This window comes from Heterocephalus glaber, unplaced genomic scaffold (genome assembly GCF_053883595.1).
Source record: "Heterocephalus glaber isolate CG9 unplaced genomic scaffold, H.glaber_assembly_v1.0 deba00001600, whole genome shotgun sequence".
NCBI classification, from domain to species: Eukaryota; Metazoa; Chordata; class Mammalia; order Rodentia; family Bathyergidae; genus Heterocephalus; species Heterocephalus glaber.
Window position 1 is genome coordinate 43,058,686 of NW_028258372.1, and position 20,803 is coordinate 43,079,488.

General features: G+C 50.1%; 1 protein-coding gene across 1 annotated transcript in view; it reads right to left on the bottom strand.

Moving 5' to 3' along the window:
• Positions 1 to 9,679: 9,679 nt before the first annotated feature.
• Positions 9,680 to 20,803, bottom strand: part of Cd34 (CD34 molecule) — a 63,629-nt gene continuing 52,505 nt past the window's right edge. The window contains exons 5-9 of the mRNA XM_004862041.4: positions 20,627 to 20,707; positions 12,362 to 12,515; positions 12,113 to 12,165; positions 11,635 to 11,799; positions 9,680 to 11,123 (exon numbers count right to left, since the gene is read on the bottom strand). Coding sequence (XP_004862098.2) covers positions 11,109 to 11,123; positions 11,635 to 11,799; positions 12,113 to 12,165; positions 12,362 to 12,515; positions 20,627 to 20,707 — 468 coding nt within the window. The 3' untranslated portion in view covers positions 9,680 to 11,108. The remainder of the gene's footprint in view (positions 11,124 to 11,634; positions 11,800 to 12,112; positions 12,166 to 12,361; positions 12,516 to 20,626; positions 20,708 to 20,803) is intronic.

Below are 20,803 nucleotides of genomic sequence, written 5' to 3' on the forward strand. Positions count from 1 at the left end.
AAGTTCAAAAGGGTGAAGAAAAGAGGAAAGTGAACAATAAATCCTAGTAAAAGCTGCTTTTGGTCCAGTGCGTATCAGGGGCTGGCCGCCGAGCTAACTGCTGGACATGCATGCTTTCATTTAACCCTCACGGAACCTGATTTTTAGCAGCCTTCTGAAATCATGCTTTGTGTTCTGTAGTAGCCCGAGTCTCCACACAGAATTTTGCGGAACTGTTTCTCCCAGGGTCCCGAGGACGGACATTTTCACAGTCCCCTTTCCTTGCGAATCCCTTCTCCCTGTCCCTTGGCCCCTTGCTCTCTCACACTCATAACACTCGGAGTCTCTTTTCTGCTTCTCCCAGAGACCCCGCCACACAGGGCTGTTTCACTTGACAGACTTTTACTGAAGCCGGCGACTGCGATGCTCGCGGAGCCACTCGGAGCAGACAGCGCTGGACCTCTGGCTCTCAGTGGGCTCTGCTCTGGGCCACCTGCACCCCAAGCCCGCCCTCAGCTGCTTCCTACTCTCTCTGCCGTTCTTGTCCACCTCAAAACTGTCCCAGCCCCCTTCTCTCTGCACATGTGAGATTCCTGTTTCTTTATTACGCAAAGAAATTGAGGTGTTTTGAACAGTCTGCATTCTCGGCTTTTCTCCGTCCAGGGTCGGAGAAGGAGCAGAGTGGACGTCCAGTTGCTTTTCTTTCTTTTTTTTTTTTTAAAATAAGAATTTCAAATCTTTATTTAAAAAAATTCCTTCATTACAAGCTTAAACTCTGAAGAAGCTCTTCCCCCCACACACCAAAATGTTCATAAATACAGACTGCAGAGAAAATTTAAAACGGTAATTTTAAAACAGGTAGAAAATAAAATCCATAGGCATTAGCCCATTCTCCAACAGGCAGGATGGTCCTCAGGAGCCACAGTTCCGGGGTCAGTGTGGCTGCCTCTCCCTCCTGAATTCACGGGTAAATTTCCATACTTACCCGGGAGGGAGAAATTGGATATGGTCCTGCAATATTGCTTACTGCCCCTTCTGGGTGGGTCCCTGAGTTTTTCGCTTCAATTGACATTGAGCTCTTCTTTCTGGCTGATTTTTTGGACTCGTCACCATTATCATTTTACCTTTTTCAAGTAATTTAATGTAAATGATCTTTGAATATAGCACGATATTGGTAAGAAACCACAGACATCTGAATTTTCCGGTTCATAATTGATCGAACTTTCAATGAGAATACCCCATGAGCGTACTTCAGCTCTGATTCCACATTGAGAGAGAGAATAAAAAACTCATAGTAACCCATGGACCTTCCGGTTGCAGCACAGAGAGTTCCTAGATACAGCTCAGATGGCTGGGGCTCCTGGTGATTCCCAACAACCTGCCATTTAACTCTCACCCGCAGCCACTGTTCACTACAGGTTATAATCACATCTTCTAAACCATGAATGGACACAAAAACCATGAGGAGCACGACTAACACACCACTGATCTTCATCACCTCAGGTCTCCGTCCAGGGTACCACAGGAACAGGAAATAAGGGAAACCACTTTTCTTAACTAAAAGTATTTACCAGAGTGTTTCCTTTGATCAAGTAGCAAAGCAGCCACATGACAAATTCTGCTCAACCCTGGAATGAAGACACAGAATAGTGGATTTTTGCATAACATCTTTTTTTTCCGGTTATACTTGCAGTACTATTATAGAGTAGGTATCCTCTTTTCTTTCCAGATGAGGAAACTGAAGATGAAAAAAGTTTTACCAAATAACCTCCTCAGAGTCACATGGCTGGGCTGGGGATGCAGGGCACTTGCCCAGCATGCACAAGGTCCAATGTTGAATCCCCAGTACTGCAAAAAGAAAACAACAAACAAAAAAATCAACCAAAAATCACAGAGCTAAAGTCAGAGCTGAACTCGAATGCAGACCTGTGTGCATCGAGAGCCACAGAGATTGGCCATGACCCACTTGGCCACCCCCTGCATCTCCAGCAGGAATCTGTGGCCCTGTTCACTGGACCCAGCAAAATCTTTCTGTGGGGGAGGCCTTGGGGGTCAGAAGAAGGTGAACTGATTGGCGGAAGGCCAAAGACATTATCAGCGAGTTAGAGCCAGGAACAGCTAAATATGTATGGCTTCATGTCTGAGATTCAAGTGGGGTTGTCGCCATTAATCACCACTGAATGATTACCCTGATTGCTTCATTTGTGGGTGCTGCTGTTGCTGAATTTTTCTGCACTGTATTCGACCTTGGATAGGCCCCTCTCTGGGAAGATAAGGCGGCTCCTCTCTTGCTCTGGAGCTGACTTCCTGTGTACACTGTCACTATGCCTACAAATGCTGGCCCGGTAGCTGAGGCCTCTACGAAGAGTCCAGTAAGCAGTGTGGGATGAATGAAAGAATGGCTACTGTAACTCATCGGTGCTCTTCCTGAGGACTTAACTAAGGCAGCAGTGGCGAGGCAGGCAGACCCAGTCAAGGGGTATGTCAGCTGGGAGGCCGCCTAGGGCGGCAGGAACAGGGCTCGAAACAGACTGGTCCTGCACCAACACTGATGAGTGGAGCTAGAGAAAATTTTTGAACATGTCACCGATGGGAGGTCAGAGGGATTTTGTCACATGCCAACAATGCCTTCAGCTTGCCCATCCCCAAGCGGGGACTGTGATACTAGAAGTTCTCTCACCCACGCGTGTGATAGTGGGAAACTTACAGGTTTGCTATTCTTCAGCCTCCTATCACCTGGTCTCTGTCCTTCCCCATTCTACCACGTTTTCACCAAGGGCATCAATCTGCCCTTGGTTGAAAATTCTGTTTCTCTACAGTTTGGCGGCATCTCACACTATCTCCCAGCTGTCCTGTCTGGATTGTTCTCTTCCCTGGTTTCCCCGACTCCAGATTCACAGTTCTCCTGTCTCCCTGACTAATTCTCCAAAGTCTCCTCTGGGACATCTGCATTCATTACCTGTTGCTGAATAACAAATTACCACTCACAGTGGCTTAAAACGACATCGATTTTCTCATAGTTTCTTAGGGCCAGAATCTGGAGCATTTCCGCAGAGGGGAGTAGCTCAGCTGGCTTGTTCCGGCTAAGACCCACTCGTGGGATCCTGGTCTTCGTTCATTCATTTATCATTTTTTGAGGGTCCTCTTTCAAGGTCTTTCAGACTCTCCATGGTGTTGGCCGCAGGCTGCAGGGCCACCCCACCTGGACCTCTCCTAAGGGCCACTCCTGACACAGCAGCTGATTCGTCCCTGAGTGTGGGACCCGAGAAGGGTAAGGGCGTGTGGCTGGGATGAAAGTGGCGACCTAAGCTCGGAGTTAAATATCACCATTCTGCCCACACCGTCCTGCAGGCCAGCTCTGACACAGTAGGGGCCAGGCCAGGGTGTGGCTGGGGCACCTCGGGAGCAAGCTGTCTCTGACAATGGCCTTCTTTGCTGCCCCTTAACTGCCAGTGCTCTCGGGATCCTGGCCTCCTCTCTCATCCCTTCTCACCCTGCCCTCACGCCCTGCAGCCCATACAGCCCTTTTCTACCTTTGGTCTCTGCATCCGCCCACACCCAGTCTGCATCTCTGACATGCTTCCCTCTCGGCAAGGCCAGGCTCAAACTCGGCCTGTTGGATCCCAGGGCCCTCCGAGTGCTCGTGTTCAGTACTGATCTGGTCCCTGTGGCCAGGCCATCCTGTCCTCCTCCTGTGTTTCCATCCCGAGAATGACCCCACTCTGCCCAGGTGCAAGGAGGCAACAGAAAATCGCTCCTGACTGCCCACACCCTTCTGTCACTGCTAATCGGCTGCCACTGAGTGCTGTCAAGATTCTCTGTTGGTTTTATCTTTTCCACCTTTTTATTTTGAACACTTTCAAACCTATAGAAATGTTACAAGAAGAATAAAATGATCTTCGATTTCCTAGATGACTTTAATGTTTTGCCTCACATTTGAGCTCTCCCTTCCTCTCTCTGTGTGTATATGTATATATATATACTTCATAGTAAAACTAAAATGCTATCTGCCTTTCACTCTTACCCTTTCACAGATGGATCGTATGGGTGTGTGTTTATGTGGCAGACATTGTGAGACTTCATCTCCAAAGATTTTTGCATGCAGAACCTAAGACGAGGCTGTTCTCCCCCTCGGCCGCAGCACGTTCTTACCCTTCAGACCCACTCGTGGACTTCGCCTTCCCAAGATGCCCCTCACAGCCACTCCCTTCCGGCCCCCAGTGTCCCCCTTGGTAGTGTGGTCATCTCCCAGCTTGTCCCCTTGCTGGCCGGCTCTGCAACCTGGCCAGAGCGAGCTTCCAAGCCTGCACTGGAGCGTGTCTCTTCCTACCAGACTTTCAATGGCTCCGCATTACCTACAAAATGAGGAATAAATCCCCAAGCCACAGGAAACCTTCGGCATCCAGCTTCATCCAGAGCAGAATTATTGCCCAGTAGAAATACGTTGTCAACTGTATCTGTCATTTAAGTTTTTCTAGTAGCCACAGTTTAAAAAGAAAAGTGCTGAAATTAATTAAAAATACATTTTATTTAATCCACTATATACACAATAGTATCACAGCAACACGGTCTCAGTATAAAGTACTAATGAGGTGCCTCCCACTCTTCTTCCCCCCGGGCTCCTCAAAATCTGCCGTGGACAGCACATTTCAGTTCAGATATCCGTGTTCTCGGGTTAGAGTAAAATGCATTTCTACAGAAACTCTAAGGTTATGTGTTTATATATAATTGTTTTTAAGTTCGAATTACTGAAATTAAATACAGTGGGAAGTTCTGTTCCTCGATCACATTAGCTTCCCCTCAAGTTCCTGGCAGCTGCAGTCTGGAACGGCCACTCACAGCCTGGGACCCGGGGTTCCTACAGTCCTTCTGAAGGATGGACTGGGTGGTTCTGAAGCCTAAACTACCTTGGTGTCAGCACGATGCTGCTCGCCTCCTCTCTCTCTCTCCCAAGTGCACGTGGAAGGTTCTGGAGGCCACGTAGCCTGAAGCATCACACCAGACTGAACTCATGCAGAGGATGGCGGTCTTAAAGCCAGATACTAGGGAGACTGGCTGAAGTATAAGACAAAGTCGCCCTTCTCCCTGATTGTTTTTCTTGTGCAAAATGTAATTGTTTTTCATTTAAAACGTTATATATTATGTAATGGGATAATTATAAGTGTTGGATTTTAATTTCTTTCTCTCATTTTTCACTTCCCTTTCTTTCCTTTTTTTTTTTTTTTTTTTTGGTGGGAGGAGGTGGTGCTGGGGTTGAACCCAGGGCCTTACAGATGTTAATTTAAGCGCATGCTCTACCACTGAGCTATACTCTCAGCTGTTTTAATGTCCGATGCAGTAATTATTGATAGATACAGTCCTCAACATCAAAAGCTTTCTGGAGTCCTCAATCATTTTTAATGGTGAAAGTGGGTTCTGGAAATAGCTGTCTGATTTGCTAGTCTCATGGGTCAAGATTTCCTGTCCTTCCTCATAGTTTTGGTTTGAACTTCCAGTTCTAGACAAGATGGAGCAGACATACTTCTCCGTATTCCTCTCTCTGAGTACATCTAAATCCCGGGGCACTATGCAGACATCAAAGGTAAGAAGACTGACAGGCGGAAGGCTAGGGAGATCAGACTGGAGAAATGACGTGGCACCAGGGTGCTACTGTCCAGATGACTAGGAGCCAGAACTTCTGCCGTGGCCCAGGACTAAGGAGGCACCCACTTCCTCCTACCCTCCATGCCCCACAGATGCCAGTGGCTGAGGGGAGAACTTGCACCTTTGGTGCCTGCTGAAACAGAAGATTTTCAAAAGGGCCTCATAATGTAATACCCCAAATGTCCAGATGTAAATCAAGAACCAAGGAAGTCTCGACTGAAACTTGGAGAGACAATTAGTAGATGCCAATACCGAGGCGACAGATGGAACTCTCTGGCAAGGACGTCAAAGTGGCCATCTACAAAGACCTCATGGACCCATGATAACACGCTTGAAACAGCAGAACCAAAAGAAAGCTTTGGCGAAGAGAGAAGAAATAAAGAAGACTCATTCTCTTTCTCGGGTCTTGAAAGACTCACTCCCGTCCCTGGAATGACACCCTCCCTTTGTGCTGGACAAGCCTCCTCCTCTTCCTGGGACACCCAGCTCTCTTCTCGTGTCATCTCCTGCTCAGCTGCCCAGGTCAGCCCAGGTGTCTCCTCCGCTGGGCCTGCCGGGGCTCCACAGCCGTCCACACCACAGCACCTAGGCTCAATGCGAAGCATTCTGTGGTCAGCATCCACCAACATAAAGATCCACAGAGGGAACCTGGTCTTATCCCGAGTACCTGACGTAGCAACACCTGTCCTGTGGTGATTGGGTGACACTGTGAAGATATAAATGGATGAATAAATGGAAACTCTTCTGGGACTCCCCATTTTCTACAGAATAAAATTAAACTCTCTGGTCTGGCTTTACATGCCCTACTCAAACGGACATGTTGATCGTTCTGGTGCTCAGCTTCCCTTAGCACATCCTGTTTCTCAGCCACACAGGAAAAGACTGTCCTTTGAAGTTACCTTGTACCTCCCTGACTCCACATCTTGCATGTGCTCTTCTGCCAGCAAATGTCCTCACTGAGTATTGCCATCAAAGTCCTACCCATCTTCAGAGACCCAGCCCTGGAGGTCTCCAGTGGAAGGAGTCCTACCCACCTCTGGATACACAGCCCTTCATCTAGTCTTTTCTTGTGTTTTCACTGGGATCTACTCAACCTGGGCTCTGCATCCTTGTTTCTCTGTGAGTTGCCGTTTCTTTTTCGAAAGGATAGTACCTGCTTCATCTGAGTCCTGTGGGTATCAGACTACACTACGTATTGGTTCAGCTTCTCAGTTTTCATAACTCAATAAATCTTATAACTGTCACTGTTACTGTGTTATCTGAAGGAATGGGCAGATGAAGAAAGTTCAACTAGCCCTGTCTTCGAATCTTTTGAATCCTCGCCCCTTTCAACACTGCCACCGGTTCCCGCTCCTGGTCATTTCCCTGGACACTGTCTTGAGGGTCTGCCAACTCTCCTTCCTCTCACTGTCTTCTCCGTCTACTCCTCTTCTCCACTCCACGCCCAGCCGACATCAACTGGATGGCATTGCTCTTCTGTTCCTGTGAACGTGAACGCTGGTGTGCTCCGCCCCATCCCTCTCCTGCTCTCCCGGATGCTGCCCCAGCGGCAGTTCCACCTCCCTCACTCACAGGCTCGGCAGCTTTTTGTCATGGGCCTCCGTGCTTGCTGTTCCCCTGATGCAGGAGGACGCCCAGCCCAGTCTACAGCTTCTGTCAAGTGCACCTCTGCTCAGCACCTTGGCCTCCTAAAGAGCAACCACCTTCACGACCACTCTGCACTCATCTGCCCGTACCTGTAGTGCTGCCTTTCACTGCTGCAGTTACCTGTGGTTAGTCACATCTGAAATATTAAGTGGAAAACTGCAGAGAAGAGCAACTCACTTGCTTTAAATGGCGAGCCTTTCTGAGGAGCGTGATGAAATCACACTCTGTCATGGTCTGTCCTGTCCTGGTCCGGATCGTGCCGCTGTCCAGCATATCCATGGTTATCAGCTCCTCCCTCTCAGCATCTCAGTGCTGGGGTCTCAGAATGGATCCCCTATGCCAAGGTAGACTTCTGTGCTTTATTTTTTATATCTCTTAACATAGCCTGAAACTATATGTTTACTGAATCAGTTTTGTTTTGGGTTCTTTTTTGGAACTGGGGATCAAACTCAGAACCTTGAGCTTGTGAGCCAGGTGGCAGAAATATATTTACTGAGATGAAAGTCACTTGTCGGTCTCCTCTGCTAGAACTGTAAGTTCCATGAGTAGTTTCCGTGTCCTCAGAAGAGTGGCTGCACACAGGAAGTGCTCAGTGAGGATCCCAGTGCCTGAATGGAGGCCTGGAAACACTCGCAGGGTGCTGTGGAAACAAAGCAGCACCCCGCTGCCCACAACGGCTTACCTACCCCTGGACTTCTGTGAACAGCAAACGTGGGGCTGGTCTACCTAGGAAGGCTGGGGTGGAGATGACCCGTCTGTCCAGACGCAGAGCATCTTCTTGTCCAGCGTCTTCCCACAGTGAGCAGTGTGACACTCCAGGGTTGATTCTGAGCGCAGCCAGGGCACCGAGAGGCAGCCGAGCCCCCCCACCCCACATCTTTGTTTCTGGGCTCAGGACCTGCTCGGCTGGCCAGGCCTGGCACCGCGTGTGTTGATGAAGTGCTGCTTCGTAGGGGCAGGTAGGGAAGCCCTACACTATCCTGACCACTGACCACTGACCACAGTGGGGCCGGCGTCCAGCTGGGGGTCCCAAAGGCCTGGGGGACTGGACGGAGGGGAAAGTTTTGGATCTGAATTCAAGGTGACTGGGGGAGCCACATCCTTTCTCTGAGCCTTAGTTCCTTTAACTGCACCACAGGGAGCTGGACTGAATATATTTTCAAAATCCTCCCCACGGTGCCTTTCTATGGTTGTATGAGCTTTGTGTGTGAGATGAATTGGACTAGCCAGTTAAGGGTGGGGCAAGAGTAAGAGGAAAACCCAACATGGAGTCGGTTGGACTGAGGCCAAGCAGGAGCTCAGTAAGGCCACCGGGTGGCGGCATTGCTGCACCGAGACGCTCAGGCCAAAGGAGGGCAGTTTGATTTTCCGGAGGCACGCAGTCTCTCAGGGCCAGCTCTGGGGCCTCCCAGAGAAGCAGCCACGGAGACACGCCATTCCATTGCCAACACCCACCAACCCCTTCCCACAAAGCCCACATGCTCTGAAACTCAGGGCGGGGCTTTGCGGGACCGAGCAGCTTCTGCACGTCTGAGCAGTGCATACGCAAGGACCCGCTCCTGGCCTGCACGGCACCTCGAGACTGCCAGCTGGGCACTCGGCCACGCGTCCACGAGAGGGGGCCAGCGCGACTTCTCTGTCCAACACCTTCCTCCCTTTCCCCAGTCCCCAAATCTGCCACCGTCTTAGGAAGGTGAGAGTCCCTCCTCACCCCTGCTGAGTCCAGGAGAGGAGCCACTGGTCAGAGCAGCTGGAGAAGCGCCAGACGGAAAGGAGGGGCGTGTGCCCAGGGGCTGCTGGAGGGAAAGCCTGGCTCTGCGGAGATAAGAATGGAAGCATCAACCTTTGTTTGGCCTCCGCTGCCTCGGCCACTGTTGACGCACTGGCCGGTGTTTCCTGAGGCTGCGCGCTGTCCGGCAGCCTTCCCCCACTTCCTGTGGCCAGGGGAGCGGCAACGTGGGGAGCGAGGGCTTAGAGGCTGGGAGATCCTGCGGGTGCAAGGCGGTGCTCCTTTCTGCATCGCGGCCAGAGCTCTGGGACAGTCCCCAACAGGGAAAAACGCTCCTCGCTCTTCTTGCTCTGGCCTGGTGAAGGCACAGTCTGGCAGTGGAGCTTTGTCTTTACTATTTTGCATTCCGTGTTTAGCTTGCCCCTCTCAGAAGGGGGTTCCCAAGTCCTCAGCGCCCGCTCCTGAGCTTCACTTCACCATCTGAGCCTTCATCTCTAACCCTGGAAACTTCCTGCCCCATGGAGGAGAGCAGTTGGCCAATTTAGGCTCAGGTCCTCAGCGTCCTGGAGCCGTCAGATGGCGCCTCCTCTTCCCTGGTGTCCCCTCCCCACTGTTCTGCAGTCCAGCCACGGCAGGTGGGGACGGACGTCACTGCCAGACACACCCAGCCCAGCCACACAATAATTTCAGGATCACTTTAATTACAGTATTTACACACACCACCCTTTATTCAGCAAAAACACTCAATTTCTGGAAATTTCTATTTCCAACCGTCATTGAAACCAGGACCCCCACTCACCCCTCTGGAAAAACAAGGCCCGGATCACTCCCAGAGGGGCAGCTTGTGGTCCTTGGGAGATGTCCTGGGGCTCCAGCCACACGGGGTGTGGCACAGTGAAGGGGTTCATAGCTGGGAAGGCGGACACAGGCTACCGTGAGGCCCAGCTCTACCAGGAGCAGGGGAGGAAGGGGCAGGCCTCGGGGGTCCGAGGAGCAGCCAGGACCCAGCCTTAGTGCAAGGGAGGCCTGAGAAGAGCATGGCCAGGAGGCTCGGCTCAAGGGTCTTGTCCTGTGAGCCTGTCCACCGGGATCCAAGGACGTGCTGTGTGGCCCAAGGCCAGGACTGAGCAGTCTGTTCTAACTCACGGGATTCGACTCCAGGCTCCACGGTGCCAGCCTCGGTATGCACAAGATGGGGCCACACCAAGCTCGGTGGAATGTGGACAGCATGTGAGGAGCTGGTGACCAGCCCTGCAGTGTGTTGGAGGAGGGACAAGGAACTGGTTTGAGAAACATGTTTTCTGGCTGCGTTGTTCAAGGGAAGTAGGCTCAAGGCATTACTTTGGTTTCCCTAAAGTAGAGAAAGAAAATAGAAGCAGGAACAGTAAAAGCGAGAGTCTGGGAGGATCAATCCTATAGCTTAGGAAGACCACCGTTTCCCCTCAGGTTCTTGTAGGAACCAGGAGGGAAGGAGCCAGGGATCCCAGCATGGAGGCCGCTGGGCCCACAGCCTCCAGGACAGCTCCCCTGGACCGTGCATGGCCTTTCCTCGCCACAGCTGAACCTAAAGAAGACCACAATCTGGGTCTGGAGGGCTGAAGGCAGAGGGCTGGGGTAGACCTGCCTCGCTGCCAGGTGGAAGGCCCCAGGGGCGGGCATCTGGGGTATGTGCAGCAGGAGAAGGTAGGAGGTGAGGGACATCACCCCCACCATGGCGGCAGCTCACAGTCAGGGGCAGGGGGCGCTGCTCGACACTGCCCATCTTGGCCCACCCAGCCAAGTCACAATTCGGTATCAGCCACATGTTGTCTCGCTGAATGGCCGTTTCTGGAGGTGGCCTGGCCGGTCCCGTTCTCCTGAGCCCCTCGGTTCACACTGGCCTTTCCCTGAGCCTCAGAGGAGGCCCCAGGTCCTGAGCTATAGCCCTGGCCTCCACTGTTCTCCGTGTAATAAGGGTCTTCACCCTAGACAGTGTACAAATAAAGGAGCATTATCCGGTAAGCAGGGGCGTGAGGTGCTGAGCAGGGAGAGATCAAAGGAAGCTGGGGAAGGGACCAGAGTGGGCAGGGGTGCAGCTGTGTGTGCAGACTCCTTTCCTCCTGGAGAGTGGTCAGGGTTCCAGCTCCTAGAGGAGAAAGGACAGAGGAGAGGCACCACACCGGGTCAGTGCAGCTTGGCAGCCAGCTCCCATGAGAAAAACGCAGCCCCACGGTGCAGCAGCCTCCCCAGAGCAGGTTAACACCCAGGGGCCAATAACCAAATGTCAGCCTTGTCCTCCCCCACCCCGAACAGTCAGAGTGCATTTTCCTTCCCTGTGTCCCCTTCGCCTGAACAGGTGGCATATGCTGGACATTTAATAAGCTTGCAAATAAGCATGGCTGACTTAGCAGCTGGTTCTGGTTATACCCAGCTAAACTCTCCCAAGGAACACTCTGAGCAGAAGAGATGAATCATCTGCTTTGACAGTGAGTGCTGGGCAGGCCCCAGTTACCCCCCGACCGTGTTTGTTGTGCATCCATGGATACGTGTCTGTGTGTATCCATCTCTCTCCATCAGGGCATGCAAATGCTTTTATTGATATTCCTCCCTCTATGACATCCACAAACATCCCCCTGCTCCCCTTTGCCAGGACTGACCAGCCTTTCTCCTGTGGGGCTCCAACTGCGGCGGTTCATCAGGAAATAGCCAGTGGTGCCCAGGATGGCCAGCAGGATTCCTGAAGTGACCAGTGCAATCAGAGTCTTTCGAGAATAGCTCTGGTGGCTCCCAACGTCTTGTTCCATGTAACTTTGGATCCCCAGCTTGAGAAGAAGACAGAGAAGGTGGCTAGTCACTGGGGAGAGAGTTCTAGAAGAGGAGCCCAGCCCATTCCAGACCCCAGTGTGCAACTCGGTGGTGACACAAGAGGACACTGAGTGAGGGTTTCTGAGCCAGAATTAAGATGGACATCTCTTAACTGAGCTGCACTGTAATGGTTCTGGCTCCAACCCAGGAGGATGAAGACTGTCGTAAAAAGACAGAGTGATTGGAAGGCAAGAGAGCATCACTCCCTCCCCTGCTCCAGGACCACGCCTGACCTGTGCCCCCAGAGAACCACCACCTTAGAGAACTTACCTTTTCCAGGTCAGGCTGGTGCTTTTGCAAAAGATCAAGTTTTCTGGAAAGTTCTGGAGTTAGAAACACAGGTTGCTAAAGCTAAATGAGCTCCTCCTTCCCTACCCTCCCGCACCATTCTGGAAGAGGCTCCCATGGGGAGGGAGGCCCTTCCCCAGCACTGGTGGTCCCTGGAACGGAGACCGGGGACCTTCTCACCCCAACCCCATCGGCCCGTGCTCTGTGGGCCCCATACAGGTATGCCCGTACCTGTGCTATTGGCCAAGACCAGCAGCAGACACTGTGGCTTGACCTCAGACTGGGCTAGGAGCAAGGAGCACGTGGCGGCCTCAGCCTGGGCACCAGCCTCTCCCCCACACAGCACTCGGACCAGGCCCTCGCCTTTGTCTTGCTTAAAGTCCTCCTGGGAAGAGAGGAAAACAGATCGCGGGAGACAGAATTACTCTATCAAGTCTCAGATAGTAATTTTCACTGAAATCTCATTATTATCCCCTCCATAGGAAAGAGGCCCTTTTCTAAAGTTCCAGTGGGGGAAGAATACTGCCAACTGTACATGTGCAAAAATACAGTAAGATTATTTTGAGAAAATTTCCCAGTGCCAAAATATGTACCTATTAGTGTTGAAGACATCAGAGAACAAACTTAGGAGACAATCTTTCTAGTCTGGTTTTCTTTTTTCAGTACTGGAAATAGAACCCAGCGCCTTCACACTGAGCTAAATCTCCAGCTCATTTTTATTTTGAGACATTTGCTAAGTTGCCCAGGCTGGGCTTGAACTTGTGATCTTCCGCCTGGGCCTGCAGGCCGGTGAGTGAACCACACCTGGCCACAACATCTGATTTGAGGAGTGCCGTGTAGATAATGCTGTGCACTCCACGGCCGCAGGGAAAGCGCAGCTCGGAGGCCCAGGCCCTGCTCTCCCTCCCAGGCCTCCTTCCTGAAGCCTCTCCGCAGGGAGGTGCCCTCCTTGGTCTGAGGGAAAATCTTGAGGGAAAATAACTGGGCCGGGCGAGGCCAAAGAGCACAGCTGACCAATCCGGACACAGACCCGGGTCTGGCCAGGCCCTGGGGAAATGAAGCTCGGTACCCACGCTGATCTTAGCCCAGCCAGCTCCGGTCCTGGGAAGTCCTGTCCCGAGTGTGGGGCTCTCCCTGGGCCGCCTGGGCAGCCTGACCTCAACCGCCCTAAACCACACGGCCTCCCGTGCCACCCGGCCTCTGAAGGCAGTGACTCTGGGCTTCCACAGGGTCTGTGGTTAAAATGCGTCTGCTCCTTGGAGAGGCCAGGACGGGGCTCCTAACAGATCCAAATCAGCCAGCACAAGGGCACTGCCCGGCTGCCCTGCCTGAGAAGCTGAGCCGGGCAATGTCAGCTGCTCCACATTCACCATGCCCTGAACCTAAGTCACCCTGCACAAACTGCGTGTGCGTGTGTGTGCAAGCGCGTGTGCAGAGGTAGAGATGGGAGTGAGAAGTGTAACTGCGATCTCCACACAATTGCCACACGATCAGATCCCTCACTTCTTATGCAGCACTTGTAATCCCAGCACTCAGGAGGTTGAGGCGGAAGGATTGCTGTGAGTTCAAGGCCAGCCTAAACTACACAGAACCCTCTTGCCTCAAAAGTAACAACAACATAAATAAGTAAAATAAAAATAATTGCTGCGTGTGATGTCTAGGGCACTGGCCTACGTGCTGTTCGGACACTGGCTCCTTAGGCCTCCTAGACTCTACAAGATGGATGTTATTTTCCTCTTTATTTTGCAGACAGAGAAATTAAAGCATAAGGAGACGATTTACACGTCCAGATCCTAAGAAAGGGACAACACCAAAGTGCCGCGGACATACAGATGCCGGGACAGATCTGGGTGGAGTCAGCAGGAACATCTCAAAGCACAGCTGGAGGAGCAGGCGGGGCGGGTGCAGGGGAAGCTGGCTGGAGGGGTCCAAGCCTGCGACCCAGGGTGTGAGGAGGCCCGGCTTGGCAACCCCGCTTGCAAGAGGCAGAGGACTCCTGCCATTGCCCGCTGCCCCTCTCCACCCCAGCCCAGGGCAAAGCCGCTGCCTCCGGAGCCAGCCCCGACTTTGGCAGACTGCACCCCAAGCCTGGCTCTGCCATCTACCTGAATCTTGGCAAGTCATGCAACTGGTCTGGGAATCTGGCTCCTCACCGGTGCGGTGGGCTGTGGTGACTACAGAGAAACTGTATGAAAACACAATTTCCGGTGTACTAGGAACCTGGGGGGCCTAGGTACATGGTAGCTATGACTACCATTAATAATAGCAAACTGTTCCCTGTTTAGACTGTATCATCTGGATTTTTTTTTTTTTTTTTTGCAGCACTGGGAATTGAACCTAAGGCCTCCACACTGAACTACATCCTCAGACCTTTTTCATTCTTTATTTTACAAAGGGCTTCCCCAAGTCCCCAAGTCGCCCAGGCTAGGCCCAAGCCTTCGATCCTCCTGCCTCAGCCTCCCAGAGGGCTGGGATGACAGGTATGTGCCGCCACACCCTTTAGGATTCATCTTTTGGTTCAATTCTGCAGCGCTGTGATTGCTGTTTCTCTCTGGCTTAGCTTGAGAGAGGGCCGGGGAGGAAGGGTGTACATCACATAGCCTTGGACCCAAAGTGCACCGAACAAACAAAAGCACTCAGGGAACTGTTGTCCAGCCCAATGCCTGGACTGGCTGCCTCCACACCGGGTCCCCCACTACTTGTTTGGCTCCTTGGACTAAATTCAAGGGAGTAAGGGTGGCCAGCCTCCCACTCTGGAATCCGACAGTCTCGCTGAATTGTGTTTGGGCCAGAGAGGAGCAGGTGGGTCCTGAACAAAGCACAGTGCTTTTCCGGATGCTGCGAATCAATATCCTCCCTCCAGGGATGCTGCGGGCAAACATCATGGGAAGTGGGCAGGAGGAAGCCACAGCTGCCCAGAGCTCTTTATGAGAATCAGATTTACAAGTCCCTGACTCCATCGACTCACACATGCGACTCTGCAAAAGCAATGGAACCAGCCAAGCTTTCTAGAATAGCATCCTCCAACTTTGCAGTCTCCTGAGGGGTGGCAGAAGCGTACCAGGCACTGGGCTGGGGGCAGGGTGGGCATTTTTCTTAACGACCTTTAGAATATTTCCTAATGCTGGGCTTCTAGGACCAAACCTCTCCTATTAGCCACACCTTTCCAAGTTTGGTCTGCCTTGCTGTGTGACCCTGACAATGCGCATTAAAACTGTAGTTTTATGTTGGGACTGGAATAAGTAAGGGACCTGTTACAGGTCACACAGCACGAGGGCTGCTGACCAAGGACAAAGAGTCCGGAGTCCCCAGCTCTCTGGCTCCTCCAGGAGACATGCTGTCTTCATAAATCCTCATCTGTAGCTTATGCCTTCCATTCGGGAACCAACCTTCAGTGTCCAGCAGGGGCTGGAGGCAGCCTAACTCCGATGAAGTCACTGTGACAACAGTAATGAGAGCTAGTTGGGTAGATGGAAACTGCATGCCCGCAGATGTGGAAATAAAGGGAGTTCTAAAAGCTAATTTTGTGGAAAAAGCATTTGAATTGACATTTCTCCAAAGAAGGTATCCAAATGCCCAATAAGCCCATTAAAAAAAAAAAAGATTTTCAACGTCACTAAACTTCAGGGAAATGTAAATGGAAACCTCACTTAGATATCACGTCACATCCATTAGAATGTCTACTTCCAAGCAAAAACAAAAAACCAGAATATGATAACGTTAAGGAGGATATGGAGAAAGTGGAGCCCTTCGGTATAGTTACTTGGAAAAACAATATGATAGTTCCTCAAAAATTCAAGTACAGGTCTGGGGATTTAGCTCAGTGGTTCCACCGCCTGCCTTGCAAGCACAAGGTCCTAAGTTCAAACCCCGGTACCAAAAAAGAAAAAAAATAAAAAAAATTCAAATACAGAGTTACCATATGATCCAGCAGTGCTCCTTCAGGATACACATCCAAAAGAACTGAAATCAGAGTGTTGAAAAGATATTTGCACACTCATGTTCATAGCTGTATTATTCGCAAAATAGCCAAAAAGTAGAAAAAAACCAAGTGTCCATCAGCACATGAAAGGATAAACAAGCTGCAGACACAATAAATGTACAGAGAAAAAATTATTTGCCTATACAATAAATGACATACATACAGTGCTTTAAAAAGGATGGCACTGGTGATGCACGCTACCCATGGATGAATTGAGAACATTTACTGAGGGGAACACACCAGTTGCAGTAGGATGACAGCACGATACTACTCACATGAGGAACTAAGAGGAACCAACTCACAGAGGTAGAAAGGAGAATAGTGGTTGTCAAGGCTGGAGAAGTGCGAAGGTTTTCATGGGTAAAGACTTTCAGTTTTGGAAGGCGAGGATTTCTGGAGGTAGGCTACATGAGTGTGCTCAACACTACGAACTGCACACTTTGACACTGCAAAGGGGATCGCATAAGAATAAAGTCATCTAGGTTTTCAAGCTAGGAATATACTTTCTTTAATAGGTGCTATTCAAATGTTATATATCCTCCAGAGTTAGTCTCATTAATTTGTCTTCCAAGGTACTTCTTAGAAGTTGTCAAATTTATTTCAAAACAGATTTTTGTAATATGCTTTCTATAGCCTTTTAAATTCTGTGAGATCTGTGGTAATGTCTCCTAGATCTTGATACTGTAATTTTAAAAATGTATAATTGATATTGTGTAATAGGAAGAAAAGGTCTAAAGGAGCAAGGGAAGTGGGAGGGGTAGGGGAAAGGAAAGAAGGGAAAAGAAAAAATATGAGAAAAGGAAAAAAATGCAAATAGGGAAGGGTGGAGGGGGTGAAGGGAGGGCAGAGGAAGGGGAAAAAAATAAGAACCAAGATACATCATGTACAGGTACAAGATCCCAATGATGAATGTAACTGTAATTCATACCTAAAATGTACCAATAAACTTAATGGGGAAAAAAAAAGAATAAAGTCATCTTACAGTTTAGAAACTATTTGGGGAACCACAGCCACAAAAACTAAATTAAGCAGACACTAGAGCAGAGAGGACAAGAGTCAGACCTGGGGAGACTCTGCTAATGAGGGTCCTGAGAGGGAGAACGGATGCTCCAGAAGAGGCGACATGGCCTTCCCTCCCGCTGACTGACAAGAGGAGAAGGGTGGGGAGCAAAGGGGGAAATACTGGGATCCTGGTGTCTGCAAAGCACATCTACAGAAGACAGGCCCAGGTAACTGTGGCGGCTGGTGTCTAGACGGTCCCCAAAGCCTCACGCAGTCGTAGGTGGGGCTTTTCAGAGGTAGTGGGATCTGGAGTGTGTGATGCTGGGATTAAGGATGTGATCCTGGGATTGAATCATGGTGCAATGCTAGGATTAAGTGTGTGAGTGTTGAAGGGCAGGTAGCCTGGATAAAATGTAAGAGACAGAAAGAGGGCTGCTGTTGTCATTGCTTGCAGCTTGCTGCTTGCTTCCGCGATACTTCCCTACTTTGCTGCCTCCTGCCTTGTACCCATGATTAACGATTTCTCCTCTGCAACACCCCTCAGCCGTGCCACCCTTCCTTGGAGCTGACCAACTGTGGACTGAAACTTCTACAAACTAAGTCAAAAATAAACCTTTCCTTCTTTAACCTTGGGTATCAGGTATTCTGACTCAGCAATGAAAAAATTAACTAAGGCAGCAACCAGCACAGGAAGAATGAATATAGCGGTTCGTAGAATGCATGGGGGCAAAGTGAGGGTTTGGATGGCTGAGAACCAGCCACGTAGAGTGACAGGCTGGACTAGATGCTGGTGGACACTGACATTACTTTCGTGATCGTTCACATTCCTCATCAAGCTGTGGGTAGGGCCCAGGTACCTCACGGGCAGAAACAGCACCTCAAGACCCACTGACACCAGAAGTACAAATGCAGCTGTGGAAAAGCAGCAGCACAGTTCTCTTCACAGCCTGCAGGACAGTCACATTCTCACTAGCGGGCAGATTATCAGACTGGCAGCGAGGAGGAAGGAGCCACAGACAGGAACCGGGGATAGAGCTGGGAGCTGTGGCTGAAAATTCTGGACCCAGACCTTCTGGCTGAGGGAAACTTAGCCCGGGAGGTGGCAGGAGGAACTCTGCTTTTGGAGCTGGGGAAAAGGCACCCACAGGAAGAAAGGGAAGGGATGGGGCAGAAACACCAGGGGACGCCAGCCCTGTACACGTGCTGCCCAGGCACCGTGCAATAGCACTGGACACTGGGGAGCCCTTGTCTTCCCAAACCCCACCCCCCAAATCTCAGGAAACCTGCAGAGGCCTTTCCAGCTGTGGCACATAGCAAACTGGAGAGCAAAGACCAGAGACAAAGAGGCTCGAACAGAGAAAGAGGAGCTGACTGCGGCGGAGCACTTGCCTTCCACAATGGCCCTCGTTAAAGGCGAACTTGGAAGAGTAACAGACACCTGGAGTGCGCCACACTTCACCCAGAACTGGCGGTCCAGCAGAGACAAAGCCCTGCGACACCCGGGAAGATAGCTGTTCCAGATGATAGTGGGGGAAAGATGGCTGTTTCCCTTAGCTATAATAAACAAAGACTTGGACAAGTTTTCCTAACGAGTAGGGTCGAAAATCAGCATCAGAAAGACAGGGGCTGTTGCTTCTACACTGTATATTCACATTTAACTGTTTTGCACACTACACTGAGTTATTCTATTCTGTGAACCTTTTTGGTTGTTTTTGAATGATTTTTTGTTGTTGAATGATTTTGTTGGTTGAACGATTTTTGTTGTTTTTAAATGTCCCTAAGCAAATAATTCCTTTAGGTATAACTTTAAAAGACTTGTAAGTCAGGGAGACCCAACTCAGTCACAGGTGAGAAAGCAGTAGTCAGGATGGCCAAGATCAGTAACTGAATCCCTCTCTGGACTGCGGCCTTTCCAATCTGTGCCTGTCCACATGCTTTCCTTGTGTAGGTCTCCAATTTGTAAGCAAATGCTCTTTTCTGTAAGCACTCTTCTCTGCACCCTGTCCTTCCCCTAGAGCCTTGTGACTGTCAGGGACTTAGAACAGGAAGTAGAGCAAGGAGGCCTGCTGTGTCCATCAAAGAGTAACGCCCCATCCTCATGCCCACCGACACAGTAAGACACAAAAGTGAAGCACGAGGCAGAAGCACTAGGAGGAGAAAAACAACACACTGCGGTGGGAAATGCCCACTGTGGTACTGTGGTAGTTTACCTCAAACACTAAAAAGAACCAACTAAAAAGCTCCCAAGATTAATAAGCAAGTTTAAGAAAATGTACAAACCCTAGATAATTATTCAAAACTCCCTAACTTTCTAACATCTCGGCAACAATGAATTAGAGTGTATAGTAGGATATCTGTGCTATTAATAACCTTCATAAGCCCTTCAAACTTGAGCCAGGTGTGGTGGCACATGCCTATAATCCCAGCACTCTGGGAGGCTGAGACGGAAGATCAAAAATTCATTGGCAAGGGCCTGTTGCAAGGGGGGCTGCAGCCTGGGGATATAACTCAGTGAAAAGGCCATGGGTTCAATTTCCAGTACAAAAAAAAACTCCATCAAACTTATAGGACAAGGATCTGGGGGTGCAGCTCAGTGGTACGGCACTTACCTAGCCCATGGGAGGCCCTGGATTCCATCCCCAGTACTCCAAAAAGAAAAAAATAACCAGAGACAATGTTTTCTTTTCTTTTTCTTTCTTTCTTTTTTTTGAGACAGAGTCTCACTATGTACTCCAAGCTGGCCTTGAACTCACTCGTAGCTCAGGATGACCTCAAACTCGAAGCAACCCTCCTGACTCAGCCCCCTAGAATGCTGGGATTACAAGCATGTACCACCACACCCAGCTTGGGAAAGTGTTTCAAAACTTAAAAATACAAAAGAAGAGAGCTACAAAATGCCAAGAGATACAAAAGAACACTAAGAAAAATCCTGAAGGGTCTTAGAGCAGTTCCAATTAAAAATTTCAGTGGCTTGTGTGTGTGTGTTGGGGGGGTGGTCTTGACAGGTATGTCTCCAAAGATTTTCTAAAAGAAGAGCTGGGAACCGGTTTGCTCCTTTTAGAGTATAATGAGGAAAGACCTTTCTGGTTGGATATTACAAGTACTGTCAAGTAAAAGTACAAAAGTTTTTTTAAAAAAGAATTTAAAACAGACGAACACAAGTCTGTGAAGAGTATGCCCAGAACACATACAAACTAACATAAGCTGTAAAACTGTAAATCCCTCTAGCATTGCAACAAAATAATTCTCTGTAACACAAGAACTGACACTGCAGCCGGCTGGTCTATAGACAGTGCAGACACTTCACACCAAAGCACATGTAAGTGTGACAACATCAAAACCCAAGGCAGTTAAAGTTGCGTTTGCTTTTCTGCCCACTAGATGGGGCCTCAAACTCCAAAGCTGAGTATGAGAAGCAGCCAGGCCCTGCTGAACCCCCAGACCCCGCCAAAGCTCGGGGACCTAAGCCAGTGGGAAGAGGGTGGGCGAGGGAGAGGGGCGGGATCGCTTACACAGCTGGCCGTCTTGTTGAGCTCCAGGCAGATGCTGTGAGTCAATTTCACTTCTTTAATTCCTGCACATTTGATTTCTCCCTGTATTAAAACAAAAACAAAGCAAATACATGACCATCTTTGGTCTTCATTTTCCCCCACGCCCTGTCCAGTTTGATTTCTGCGAGGTACTCTCTT